The sequence below is a fragment of the Corylus avellana genome, chromosome ca4 (assembly GCF_901000735.1).
Source record: "Corylus avellana chromosome ca4, CavTom2PMs-1.0".
In the NCBI taxonomy this organism is placed as follows: Eukaryota; Viridiplantae; Streptophyta; class Magnoliopsida; order Fagales; family Betulaceae; genus Corylus; species Corylus avellana.
The window spans coordinates 30,419,356-30,433,997 of record NC_081544.1 but is presented as its reverse complement, the minus strand read 5'-3'; the positions used below and the strand labels follow the sequence as shown (position 1 = coordinate 30,433,997).

The following is a 14,642-nucleotide window of genomic DNA, read 5'->3' as shown; positions in this document are numbered from 1 at the left end:
CATAGTTGGGAGAACACCAAAAAAAATAAAAGAAAAACGACGACACCGTCCAGCCTTGGTCTGTACCTCCAAGAGTTTTTTAAGCCCTTGCTATTAGGGGCTTTTAATGAGAAATAATGAGAAAAGTCCCCCAAATTTAAGTGTCCGTCTCCCTGAAATGTTTGCTCCTCTTTTAGTGTGTTAATTTGTTTTCTCATCCTCTCTTTGGGCACTTGCAACCTTGCCGGCTTACGTAACCAGTAAACTTGCAGGCGTACACTACAAATTTAATAAATTACTTCATGCAAATCTTGGGGGACAACTTTAATAAATTACTTCATACAAATCTTGGGGGACAACCTTGGGTTCATAAACTTGAATTTAACATTTACATTTACCTTTAGCTTTGGGGACAACTTTGATTATTTTGTGGTCATCTGGGTTCATAATATTTGTTTTGGTATCGCAAATTAAATGGATTTATCATTTATGATTACAAACACACATGTAAGGAGTTGATATATATTTACGTGCTTACGTAAGTTCGTCCCCCACACTACAAATCCTAGGTTTGCTCTTGAAGAAGGGTGATCAATCAAGACAAAATCCGAGTCGACCAAGCATGATTGCTGCTTACTTATAAGTTTATAAATATTGTAAAAAAAAAAAAAGAAGTTTATAAATAGAGCGCAAACACTCAAAAATTGCACACACCTTTTCCTCCTCTCCGTTTGTGAGTGTTAGCAAGGCCGAGAGAGCAAGTCTTGGGGTGGCGAAATAGGAACATGGTATTCTTCAGTTTATTTTAACTGAATAATATCCAGTTAGTTATATGTGAGAAGTGTTTTTGTCTTTTTACTTTTTAAGAAGACAAAAATATATCCCATTACTATCAAAGGAAGAATGGTGCCAACAAAAACGTGAGAAACATTTTTCTTTTAAAAGAAACATTCAAAAAGATAAACTAAAAAAAGAATATAGAGGTCTTTTATAGTCTTAATCAACAATATCAATTACAATAATTTAAACGAGGAGATGTATTAGGTGGCTATAGTCTATTAGAGTGGCGGGCCGGTCCAAGCTCTTTATGTGTAGCCCAAGCAGGAAGTTGAGGGCCACAAAAGAGTCCACCAGGTGAGTGCCTGGGGACTCCTCGCGTTATGAATTTATGACGTGCCACGGTGCCACCCTATAATTGGAGGGAAAGAGAGAAATCTAAAGCATGCAAGGCGTGGCGGGAAAAGAGCTGGAAAGTGGAAACTGCAACCTAGGCGGAATTAGGGAAAATCAAATGGAAACGACGTCGGTGCAACGCAATAATCGAAAAGTCAAAAAGAGCGCCTATATTATATAGGCTCATTAGCGCATGCGCATTTGGCCAACAAAAGCAATAGGGTGAGGAGTGGGGTGGTGTTGCACTGTGCAGACTGCTCTGGTTGGGAGAAGGAGAATGGAGAAAGGGACGGCGGCTGCGGAGGCGCCGGTGCCAAGAGTGGGGGTGGTGGTCTTCTTGTTGAAGGGGAAATCGGTTCTTCTGGGGAAGCGGCGCTCCTCCATCGGTGATTCCACTTTTGCACTCCCGGGCGGCCACCTCGAGTTTGGTCTCTCTCTCTCTCTCTCTCTCTCTCATGTGTTTATTGTATTGAACTGAGTAATTTTGGTGTAGAGTTGAATTGTTTTATATTGTAGGAGGAAAGTGTCAACACTGTTAGAAGAGAGTTAGGTATTTTTGAACAAAAAAATTGCCCCTAGATCTAGATGTGCTCTGGTTTTTCCTAGAGAAGATCAAATTGGATTCACATGTGACTCTTACATAGACGGGAATCGTAAAGAAAAACGCTAGCATGAAATGTATTGATTTCAGGACAGAATCGCTGCATCAATTTTGAAATTGTTTGGAACAACACTTTTTTCTGCATCAAATTTGTTGTGATAGGATTGAGATCATGTCTCACTCTGAGTTGCGTTCAGGGGAGAGCTTTGAGGAATGTGGTGCCAGAGAGTTGATGGAAGAAACTGGATTGGGGATCGAGAAAGTAGAGTTGTTAACAGTCACAAACAACCTGTTTCTAGAGGAACCAAAACCGTCCCATTACGTGACAATCTTCTTGCGTGCAGTGTTGGCAGATCCTGAGCAAGTGCCCCAAAACCTTGAGCCAGGCAAGTGTGATGGATGGGATTGGTATGAGTGGGATAACCTCCCTACACCCCTGTTTTGGCCATTACAGAAAATGGTGCAAGAGGGCTTTAATCCCTTTCCGATTTGCTCCAATTCCTAGGGATTATACTATTTTCTCTGTGTTCATGAATCATGTAATATATGTAGGTATTGAACGAGTGATTGAGTCAGGGCTTTCAATCTCGTCTTTTTAAGGGAAAACTTCCTCAAACTACTACCACCTAATTAACAATGATTCTTAAGTCATTGCTAAGAATTCTTCTTTTCTTCTTTTTTTTTATTTTCTTTGTTTTGGACTCCATTTCGGCCTTAAAATTTACTGTTGAGTATATTGAGCATTGATATCATAGGCTTGTATTGGAAATGAAGAGGCCTTCATTAAGCAGGTTTTTTATTGGGAAATGTTGTGTGTGTTTTTTGGTGTTTTTGTGGTCTTAAGTGAATATTATTATTATTTTTTTTAAAAAAAATAGTCATTTTTTTCTCACCCGGTTTCTAGAAAATAATATCTACTTAGGACTAGAAGAACATGAGGAAAACACCTACTTAAGACCAGCATTTCTCTTTTCGATTTGAATTGTTTCATGGATTGAGAGTGCATTTAGAAGCAAATATAAATATTAGTGAAAACTTCACTTATACTCTCGAAATATAGAGTAATGCTACAAGTTTCTCTTTTGTCATTTCAAAAATGATGTGACTCTTAAAATTATCATTGAGCTTGTGTTTGATCATTATTGAATTTTGATCAAATGGTAATTTTAAGAATCTCATCATTTTTGAAGGGACACAAAAAAGATTTATAGAATTACTCCGAAATATAAGTAGTTTTACGGTTATAATCTTGAAGTTTAAAAATTTGCAATGTCAAAATTTCATGTTTTAATTAATTAATTAATTAATTTTTTTAATTTTACCACTTTTGTTAAAATGCCTAAAATGCTCGTAATTTTTTTTAATAAAAAGTGAAAATTAAAAAAAAAAAAAAAAATTCCTTGGACTTTGAACATTTCTAGCAGTTTCCTTGTCATTTTCTCTACATTTAAGGATTTAAACTATTTTTTGTTTCTTTATGTCAAAACATATTTCAATAACTTTCCTTAATAATTTCTTATATCATTAAAATATTTGTTTTTTTTAATTATATTATATGGGTCATGATTCTAAGAACGCCGGCGTGCATGAACAGTCATGCACGCCAGGCTTCTTTCCTTTTTTTTTTTTTTTTAATAATTAAAATAATAAAATTTTATTATTTTATTATTTTAAATATAATAAATCACTCCGGCGTGCAACACGTCGGGCGTGATGTTTAGCATCACCCATATTATATATATGAGAGGAGAGAGAATTGTAAGAGGAGAGAGTAGAGAAGAGAGAAACATTTTTTTATTTTATTTTAATAATCATAAGGATTGCAATAGTAGAATCCTATACTTTGGGTTCTATTGTAGCGATCTTCATGGTTGATGCTCATTTAGGGAGTTTGCTATGGAACTTTTTTGCAAATTTTTGGATATATTTTCTACACATAGGGAACAGACTCCTTTATAAGAAGTCTACTGGGAATGCTCTTATTCAAGACTATGTAGTAGGTTACCAAAATTTTCAATTTGCTTTCTTTCTTAGTTCTTTTTTTTAAAAAAAAAAAAAGGGAGGGGGGCATTTTTTAGCATTTTAACAAAAGAAGTAATGAAATTAAAAAAAAAAAAAGAAAAAAAAAAGAGGCTAAAACATGAGATTTTAACCTTACAAATTTTTAAACTTCAAAATTATAATTGCAAAACTAATATTTCAAAAGGAGTGAAATTTTCCTAAATATTATTCACACATCAGAGTCTACAGACTCTACACATTGCCTAACTTATATATATATATATATATATATATATATATATATATATATCACCCAGTTGCATATGTTTCATTTTCAATCGCGAATTCTTGTTGAAATTGCATATATCTGGTTCCTTTATAATGTGAGCCCCTTGTGATCGGTTGCTTCCTTTGAGGTCTCAAATAGTGAACAGCTCAAATTATTGCATCTAGAGTGTAGGTAGGACTTAATGGAGTTGAATCAAATTGAGTATTGTCTGTTCAAATTCGGCTGAAAAAAGTATGCTTAAGCAACTCGAAACGAAAGAATGTTTGAGCTTGGTTCAATAAAAATTATCTGTGCCTCAACTCGGCTTGAGCTCGATTAGTTTTACGAAATGAGTCGAGATTTTACCATATAACAAAAATAAAGCAAGAAATTAAGAGATGTCTATAAACAATAAGACAAGTAAAACTTACAAATTCCTAAAATAACACAACTCGCTCAAATATTTGACAAATTTCATAAACAAAACAGAAGAAGAGTGAGAAAACATGAGCAATTATCAGTTCTTGACTCTTGTTGCTGGTTGGTGGTTGCAATTCTAAAGTTGTTGTGAGAAGGTTTGTTAATGCTGATATTACTGTGAAGATTATCTCCACTCTTGGACATCCCTGTTCATATTTTCAAGCTCTCTAATGATGTTTGGTCACAGCATGTATGTTTTTCTTCTTGTCGTAGGTGATAATAGACATTTTGAGGAATGTGATTACTGATTAGTAGGTTCGTCTAACTCCTTTTAGTTTTACTTAAAAGTAGTTGGTTTTGGATCATAGTTAGTTGATCTGTGATCCTGGGTCGGTCCCATTAATACTTAATTAAAAATAAAGCTCAAATATTTTGTTTCCAAACTAGCTAGTTACCCAAAAATTCAACCCGCTTTGACATTATTCTGACTAGGTCTTGACCTAGGGATCCACTACCCCTCGAAAATTCAACATTAATTGCTGGACAATCATATATGCTATTCACCCTATAATCTAGCATTTCTTTTGTCAAAGAAATTTATGGGCTCAATGGTTATAGCCATTATCATTCATCATCTTCTTCTTCTTTTGCAGGTTAATCATGGTGTGACTATATGAGGGCAGTCGCCAGTGGGTAGACTTTTCTAGCTCCCAGCCAAACCCAGTATCATTTTGTGTGTTTTTAAATGGTGGGTTGGCAGTTTTGAACATGTCCTTTGTTGATTTTCCTTATAAAATTAAAATTATTTTTTAAATTTTAACGTAATTATTGGCTCTGTTTTCAATAGACTCAAAAAAAAGTCTCGTACTATTCATTTTAAAATTAATTCCTAATATTCTTATTCTTTACATCACTTCAATAACTTTTATTACAATTTAAATAAAAAATTATTACAAAATAATTTTTTTTATTTTTTCATACAAAATAGTTTTATATATTTTTTTCTTCTCGTATTAATTAAATCTACTGCAGTTTCAAGCTGGTAGTCGGCACCTAATGGCAAATAAAGGAAGGGAGAGTCAAGATCACAATGGGAACACTCCTAAAAACTTCATATAGACTATGTGAAAGTCTTAGCTCTTAAGAGAGCCCAAATCAAATCCAGAACCTTGTGTGAAATCTCTCAAGTCTCAACCCAAAAAGACCCGTAAAAGACAAAGAGGGCACAAAGCACCAAGGAGGCCAATGGTGGCTCGCGGGTACATGACATGAAAGTGGAGGAGGGAGGGAGCATGAAAGCCCTAAATGGCAGCAGCCTGCAGGCTGCAGCCTGCAGCCTGTTGGTGTGTTTTTTACCTGTCCAGCTGCCCTTAACGGTTTCCAATGCAAGTCAGATCCCTTCTTCTCAAGTCCTACCCCACACTCCCCATATATATATATATATAAAATGAGTAATTCAGCTCAACCCCCACATATACTAAAGAAAAAACGCAAAGCTTTTTTGTCTCCTCTGCCTCCACAATTTTCCTGCATTTCCATTTCAAATCTTCTCTCTTGTCTACTTCCATCCCTTTCTTCTCTTGTCTTTTAACAATCTTCCCACTTCTTTGTTCCTGTTAGAGTTAGGTGGGGCTGCTCACCTTCTTTTTGGCAGCATCCTCTCTCTGTCCCCCCACCCCTTCACTACTCTAAATCCCCTGACTTGACAGATAGGGTAGAAATTACGAAACAAAGAAAGAATAAAACAGAATAAATCACCCCCCATCACTCCCACTTAACATTATAAACACAATCTAATCTCTTTCTCATCTTTTACTTTTCTCTCAAGTCTCCCAACTCCTCATTACTTACACAGATGAAGACCATCACCGCCAAGACCCCCCACGACTCTTCTTTCTCCTTCTCCAGGAGATACTTCCACTGGAAAAAGAAGGCAGAGGATGACGATGACGAGGAAGAAGTCTTGACCTTCAGCTCCTCCTCACATTTCTGTGACCAGGACTTCAAAGATGCAGACTTTACGATCCCCGCGCCTACACCCACGAAAAAGAAGCCGTCGGTTTCTAAGCTCCGATCGGCTCTTGCGGTTTTCAGCAAGACCCGAATCCGAACCCACCATCAGTCGGGTCTGGGGACCCGAGTAATCGGCACCCTTTTCGGGTATCGGCGTGGGCACGTCCATATCGCATTCCAAGAGGACGCCAAGCTGAATCCCGCGTTTCTCATCGAACTCGCGACGCCGACGAGCGTTCTAGTCAGAGAAATGGCTTCCGGGCTGGTCCGCATAGCCCTGGAGTGCGAGAAGCAAACAGACAAGAAGGGGAAGAAGTTGCTGGAGGAGCCGCTGTGGAGGACTTACTGCAACGGCAAGAAATGCGGGTTTGCCATGCGGCGGGAGTGCGGGCCCGAGGATTGGAAGGTGTTGAAAGCCGTGGAGCCCATTTCAATGGGAGCTGGCGTTTTGCCAGGGAATGGGAATGAAGGTGAGTCCGAAGGCGAGTTGATGTATATGAGAGCAAAGTTCGAGCGAGTTGTGGGGTCTAAAGACTCGGAGGCCTTCTACATGAAGAATCCTGAGGGTGCTGGAGGTCCTGAACTCAGCGTGTATTTGCTTAGAGTTTAGATTTGCCATGAAAACACCTATCATTTTCATCATCTTTAATTATTATGTCTCCCTTTTATTGTAAAAAGTATTTTCCATTTTGATGGCAACATTATATATATATATGAATATAATGTTAAGGTTGTGCCATTGGTCAAGTGATTTGATATTAATGTAATATGGATCGAGCTTCCTGAGAATTGCATACTTTCCTATGTGCTACATAATTAAGCCTTGTGTTTTTGCCAATCCTTGATTAAATGTAATGATAAAGGAATGAAAGTGGATTTATGATCTTCATTGTATTCAAATAAAAATAAAAAATAAAAAAGAGAGAAAAAAGAGTGCAAAGAAAACTCTTGATTGGCCTTCACTCTATTTTGAGATTATATGAATTAGATTTATTAATTATTAATTCAACTAAAAAACATGTAGTGAACTGGAACGTATGTATTCTGTAACAAAATTGATAGATGACAATAAAGAACTAGACTCCAAATGCTTTTCTAGTACTTTGTCTGTAATCTTTCCATCCATTGTCTGAATTTGGCTGCGTCTCGGATGCTTCCTAGCCTTCCATTTGTATGAATTAGATAAAATGGTGCGCCATTTGTATGAATTAGATAAAATGGTGCGCTCTCGGCTTGCTTCAAACGAGTAATTCTAGGTGCTTACTTATATTTTACTAATAATGATGTGTCTATTAAAATTATCATTGGGCTTATAATTTATTATTATTAAATTTTGATCAAATGGTGATTTTAATAGTCACATCATTTTTTGTGGGACACAAGTAGACCACCTAGAATTACTCGCTTAGGACCCGCAATTTTTGACACGAATTTATACGAAATTAGTAAATTAATGGTTAAATACCTAATTCCCTCTAAGGTTTTAGCACTTTATTTTTTGCCTCATATAATTTTATTTGGATCACAGGAGGTACTTATAGTTTTGATAAAGACGAAGATAGTACCTCCATTAAAATTTCGTCCAAAACTTAACGGAATGTCATGTCAGCAACAATCAAATGTCGTAACGTATTATGTAATTAATTTTTTAATTAAAAAAATTTTCAAAAAAAAAAAAAATTGAGGGTGGCAATATCCACCCCCTTGGCACTTTGAGCCACCCCCATGGAGCCAAGGGGGTGGCCGAAACCACCCCAAGACCCACAGAGCCACCCCCATTCGGCTGGCCACCCCTTGGTCAAAGGGGTTACCAGCCACCCCTCAAATGGCCTAAGGAGAATTAGGTATTTAACCATTTAATTAAATGGATCAATTAGAATTAACCTATATAATTTTATACTCATGTCTCAATATGACTCAAACCCAACACACGACATCAGGACTATTAATTTTTGACATGACTTGCAAACTTGAAACGAATTAAACCTAAAATTAACGAATTAGAGTTAAAAGGTCTGACTTATTTAATTAAATTAATCAAATTAAGATTAACTTGTCAAACGAACTTGGATTTTGTGGAATGTCTAGCCATATATGGTCTCGACACGACAGGGCTTTGCTTGCAAGCATGGGAATGATGGAAGGAATGGAAGTTGGTGATGGTAGAGGTAAGTAAAGGATTACGAATTAGGACATTCCAATACGATGGTTTGTGAACATCATACTTAGGGATGTACGTAAACTTCAGTTTAACGAAATCGATTTGTCAATAAAGGGAATTAGAGAGTTGGTTAGGTGACGAAATACTTCCCTTATCAATTAAGATATCTATATTTACTTAATGATGCTCTTTATCATCTATAGTCAAGTTTGTTGCATCAATTTGCTTACTCAAATTCATGTAATCTCAATTTACTTGCTTTTCTTCATACTTTGAATAAAATACAATGAACTGATTTTGTTCCCGTTAGGGTGAAAATCCTTGATGAAAAAATTAGAGCGATTCGTAAACATCCACAGATCGGGAACAAAATCATCGAAGAGAAAATTAGAGTAATTTGTAGACATCCACAGATCGACATCAGATTGTTACTATCTATATGTATGCACACCATCTTGATTTATCCAAAAGCCATTTTCAATGATGTTTTATCCCATCAACTAAGCTTTGTTAGGAGGTAATTAAGCCTTTTAAGACTGGATTAATATTGAAGCTTAAATTAATATAAAAATAAAATAAAACTAGTATTCATTGGTATTAACAAAAAAACAAAAGAAAACAAAAAAAAAAAATTTCTTAGTATATTTCAATTTTTAATTCAAACGCCTATCAAAATAAAATCCGACATTCTATTGTAGTTGAGATGCTTTAACTTTTACGTTAATACTTTTACTGAGTTAAGAACTCTTTCATGACTATTGCTCGTGCCTAATTCTTTTAATGACGGATTTGAGTTGTAGCTTTAGGATAAATTTGAGTTGTTTAAGGTTTAGGTATAATTATTTTTGTTATAATAAAATCAAGGGCGAAGCCTAAATATCTTGGCTCAAATATATAGACTTGACTATTTATATTTTATAATAAATAAATTTTTTAGAAGACGAGAGAGGTCTATAGACTATAGCCAATAGCGGCCATTCCTCCACCAAAGGATCCCATTAGAATATAAGGCTCTATTTGTTTTGATGTAAAATACTTTCTTGAAAAATATTTTCTGGTGTTTCGCACTTACGGAAAATCACAATATTATATATATATATATATATATATATATATATTAAACTCTAAATTACGAAAATGTTCCGAACAAGTCTTAGAGGTATCCTAACCGAGTCCCACAGGGACCCCACCACGACTCACCCGGGACTCGTCTAAACCCTATTAGGACCCTGCCCAGGACCCAACAAGGACATTTTCGTAATTTAGAGTTTAATATGATTTTTTGTACACACCAAATACTATTCGATGTTGGGGATCCAACCAGGACCATGCCTACGTGCCAAATACCGAAAAATGTTTTCCACCAAAAATATTTTTCGACATTAGGTCCCGGCGGGTCCTGGGTGAGTTCGAGCGTGGTCCAGGGCAAGTCCTAGACAGGTCTCGGGCAAGTCCCGGTGGGATCATGGTCAAGTCCCAGCAAGGTCCAAGGCAAGTCCTAGGTGAGTCTTGGCGAGGCCTCGGGCATGTCTGGTTGGGTCAAGCTCAAGTCTCGGTCATGTCTGGTTGGGTCTAGCTCAAGTCCCGATCATGTCCTGGTTGGGCATCGGCGAGGTCCCGAACAGGTCCAGTTGGGTCTTGGTCAAGTCCCAGGTAGGTCCTGGGCAGTTCTCGGTAAGGTTCCGAGCAAGTCTGGTCGGGTCCTGGGCAACTCATGGTGGGTCCCAAGCAGGTCCGATCAGGTCCCAGGCGAGTCTCGACGGGGTCTTGGGCAGGTCCGATTGGGTCTCGGTCAAGACTTGGTGGGGTCCTGGGCGAGTCTTGACAAGGTTCGTTGATTTGAGAATGAGATGCTCAAACTCGGAAAATGGTTTATAGTTTTTAAAAATGTAAATCATTTTCCGAAAATTAAAGAACTTTTGGTCAAAGGTAAAATATTTTTCATTAACTACTATTTTACGTCGCACAACACCCGAAAATACGAAAAATATTTTTCGAAAATCATTTTATGGCGAAATAAACGAAGCATAACTTTAAAAGCACTTCTCACTAGTTGGGCCTTCGTGGTTTGAGTTGGGCCTTAAAATACTAATGGAGGTCTTGAATTGAAACTGACCTAAAAAATAGATGTCTTTTAAAGTCAGAATGAGACAAAACACAAGGATGTTTGATACAGATTTTTGGGATAAATGAATTTTTAGGGTTTTATTTGAAATTTCGACAAATACTTTTTTTTTTTTTTTGAGTTTTGGTCTAAAGACTCCTAGACCAATTTGAATATATATATATATATATATATATATAATTTACTTTTTCATATTATGACTTCATTTGTCAATATCTTTTGTTGCAAATTATTGACTAGGTGAATGTGAAAGCTTTGGCGACACGTTTGCCGCCAAATCAGCAGATTTAGGACTTGAGGGAATTGAATGGTTGATGGGGAAGGGGGAAACAGGGTGATGTGGATACGATGTGGCAAATCCCTTTCACATAAACACGACACCCCACCCGACTCTCCTATTTGTTTCCACCACCCTCCAAATTCCAACCTACTACTATTTTTCATTTAATTTTTCTTTTTTTATTTGTCAAACAAGTAAATACGCCTTAATGGCCATGGCCTACTGCCGATTCATTCACACCTCAGCCTGAAAGATACAAAGATCACACAAAAGATTTGCACACGTGGAACTCTTTATTTTTCTTTTTCTTTTTCTTTTTCTTCCCCCTTAAGAAAATGGGTCAGGATATAAAGTTCTTCTCAATTCTATGGCCAAGAAGATACTATAACCAATGCCCTTAATCCCTCTACAAGATACAATAAATGAGATTAGCATCATAAAGTTAATATGCCATCTCATAAAGCTTGAATTCCACACCTTCTCACAGTCACAATATATATATATATTTTTATTTATTTTATATTTCCATGGATCCATATGCGCTAGGCTGTCATCTTCCACAGATTGCATGGAAAGAATTATATAAATAAAATGGCAGAAAACAAATCCATGCAATTAGATAATTTGTAAATAAGATGTAAGATTATTTCTGTCCTTCTCTGTAAAGTTTCCAAGACCTGGTCAATACTTGAAACCTAGGATTAATTGGCTAGTTTATGTATATGAAATGGAATGTTATCTCCCTAAAAGTATCATTTCAATTCAAGGGGCAACCTTTTTCTTATTCCAATACATACATTATCCATTATGAATGTAGAAGTTTATAATAAACTTAAAACGTAAGAGAACGGCGGAACCGAAGAAAAATAAAAAGGAACACAAGAATTTTGGTGTGATTTCGCCATACGGGCCAACGTCCACCACCGCTAGAAAGTGTTATTTGTGTTACAAGAAAACATCCTTAATCTTATAACAATGAAAATCAAAAACTCAAACCAAGCCAACTCATTATGTTATGCAAACACCGGAAATAGGACATACAAAATTTTCAATTTCATGGTTAGAATTATATACCAAAGAGCTGTGATCTATCAAGTTCATCCTATATATACTAGCTATAATATTAATTAATGTTAAAAAGTCCAAGAATCTAATTCTAACCGCGTCCAAATATTTTGGAATAGGATCCTGATTTTATGGTGTGAACTACTTTATTCCCATTAAATCTTGTATAAAAATAGACGACATTATTAGAAAAAAAAAAAAACAAAATGCACCTCATACTAGGAAGAACATGACACATGACTTGGACTTTTTTTAACAATTTCTGGCTATTAAAGCAACCAAAGCATCATATACTTAATATATTATTATTATTTTTTTTCAGAAATTATTAATCTTTTAAGAGTCCATGTCTGTGCCTTTAATGCGTGATGAGCCATTGATGAGCCATGCAACAAAAAGTAAGAATCTTCTACCATAACTAAGCCTTTAAATACATTTCCGGGATGCAAGGTTTGATCAACCTGGGTAAGCTATCTCTTGCTTCATCTCAGACAGTGGTGAACATTCTGCAGAAGTTGTTGCAGAAGACAAACAGAAGAAGTGATTCTTTTTTTTTTTATTATCATTTCTTCAATATGGAAAACCCAATTCCAAAACCTGTTATTGGGATTCCTATCGGCTCTGCAGCACAGCCGGTTGAGGGTTCATCAAAAGAATACTCGGTCGTTCCTGCTAGCCAATACCATATTCCCTCTCCTGCAAATCAGCCTTCTTCTACACCAAAACAAAGTAAGAGTCTCTCTCTCTCTCTCTCTCTCTCTCTCTCAATGAAGGTGTTCTAGTAATGAAATGGTCTTTTTCATATTGCAGGTAGAACATATACTGTGCTTAGTATGATGAATAAATTTGTAAAGAAAGCAGACAATTTAGCACATGGAGTTCGAGAGCATGGTAAGTATTTCATTGCCTTCCATAATCCATGGTTATTTTCTTCCACTTCCATCAATAATTTTTGTTTAGTTTGCATTAAGATAAAAGGAAAAGAGAGAAGATTAAGTTGATGAAACCTTTTACAATTGAATGATAACTATGCAGTTATAAGATCCAAACATTGCTATTTCCTCTCCATGTTTCAACAACCAAAAACACCTATAGATGAAAAGAAGTTTAACTTTTAAGTGTTATGAATTGCAGTGAGACTGGGGCCCAAGATCAGTGAAACTGTGAAGGGAAAGTTGAGCTTGGGAGCTAGAGTTCTTCAAGTAGGTGGAATGGATAAAATATTCAGACAATTATTTAGTGTTAGAGAAGGAGAAAAACTGTTGAAGGCCTCCCAATGTTATATATCAACCACAGCTGGTCCTATAGCAGGTCTCCTCTTTATCTCCGCCGACAAGGTTGCCTTTTGCAGTGAGAGATCAATCAAAATTTCTTCTCCAAAAGGAGAAATGTTTAGAGCCCATTACAAGGTAAATCACATGGTGATATGTATTTAATTTCTCTGTCTCTGTCTCTCTCCATGATTGCTAATATCTTAAGTGCCTTCTATTTTGTGCAGGTTATTATTCCGCTTAACAAGATAAAGAGAGTCAATCAAAGTGAGAATGTAAAGAAGCCATCGCAGAAGTACATAGAAATATTAACTGTGGATGATTTTGACTTCTGGTTCATGGGTTTCCTAAATTATCAGAAAGCTTTGAAATCTATTCAGCAGGCAATCTCTCATGCTTAGAAATAATACAAGTCACTCGAATGTGCCTTAAAAACAACTATTTCTCCCTGTTTTTTCAGTTAATGTATTACATGAATTAGGCAGATGTGAAGGAAGTTAAAGACATTGTATATAATTACTTAATGAGAAGATGGTTTTTGATTCTTCAACCAATGTTGTCTACTCATACAGAAAACAATATGCAAAAGAAAATGAATTTTGTATCGAACCAAAGCATTACCTACTCTGAATTGTTGAACCTTCTTTACTATCTGCCATGTGAAACATGCTCATAACTGTATGAATTAATTTGTGGGATAGTTGCAGAGTAAAACGACTAAAAGCTAGTAGCGATAGCATCTAAAGAGTCAAAATGAACAACCACAGTGAGGCTACTACTAAATAGAAAAACACTGATAGTCAACAATTTATCTTTTGGAGGGAACCATGAGCAGGATACATAAAAAAGTGGCCACAAAAAGAAGTTCTCAAGAAATAGATCAGCTCCAAAACTTATTTTTGGACACTTGTCTTCCACTAGAAAGCTCAGGAGAATTATTTGGGCCAAGAAAAATGCAGAAACCAGGTGGTTAACCTCTGCACATACAATGGGATCATTGTCTATATCAATGTGGGAAACATTTAAAAACAGAACCACTAATATGGGAAGGATTTAATGCTGAACAGAACTCAAGAATTTGCAAAATGGATTAACATGACCAAAGCAAGTGGATAGAGGCATCATAATCCAGCTACCTTTTTGTATCAGCACATAAATTTCCTACTTTAGTACCAATGCAGCATACATGGGGCATCATGTACCAGCAGAAGGTTCAAATCTGAGCAAAAAGCTTCATCAGTCTAGATCAGGAGGCTCCTAGAATGAGAATCGAACTTATTGTTAG

The 14,642-nt window shown here is 36.2% G+C and overlaps 3 protein-coding genes across 3 annotated transcripts; all 3 read left to right on the top strand.

The window, feature by feature from the left end:
• Positions 1 to 1,367: 1,367 nt before the first annotated feature.
• On the top strand, positions 1,368 to 2,420 carry LOC132179478 (nudix hydrolase 1). The gene is made up of 2 exons (XM_059592211.1): positions 1,368 to 1,580; positions 1,951 to 2,420. The coding sequence occupies exons 1-2, from the start codon at positions 1,430 to 1,432 to the stop codon at positions 2,256 to 2,258; spliced, it is 459 nt and encodes a 152-aa protein (XP_059448194.1). The 5' UTR covers positions 1,368 to 1,429; the 3' UTR covers positions 2,259 to 2,420.
• A 3,607-nt stretch (positions 2,421 to 6,027) lies between these two features.
• LOC132179281 (protein MIZU-KUSSEI 1) lies at positions 6,028 to 7,263 on the top strand. Its single transcript, XM_059591981.1, has one exon. It carries the CDS (start codon positions 6,298 to 6,300, stop codon positions 7,063 to 7,065), a length of 768 nt encoding a protein of 255 aa, XP_059447964.1. The 5' UTR covers positions 6,028 to 6,297; the 3' UTR covers positions 7,066 to 7,263.
• A 5,293-nt stretch (positions 7,264 to 12,556) lies between these two features.
• Positions 12,557 to 13,907, top strand: LOC132179473 (GEM-like protein 4). The gene is made up of 4 exons (XM_059592205.1): positions 12,557 to 12,815; positions 12,897 to 12,977; positions 13,221 to 13,495; positions 13,585 to 13,907. The coding sequence occupies exons 1-4, from the start codon at positions 12,662 to 12,664 to the stop codon at positions 13,756 to 13,758; spliced, it is 684 nt and encodes a 227-aa protein (XP_059448188.1). The 5' UTR covers positions 12,557 to 12,661; the 3' UTR covers positions 13,759 to 13,907.
• The last annotated feature ends 735 nt before the right edge of the window (positions 13,908 to 14,642 follow it).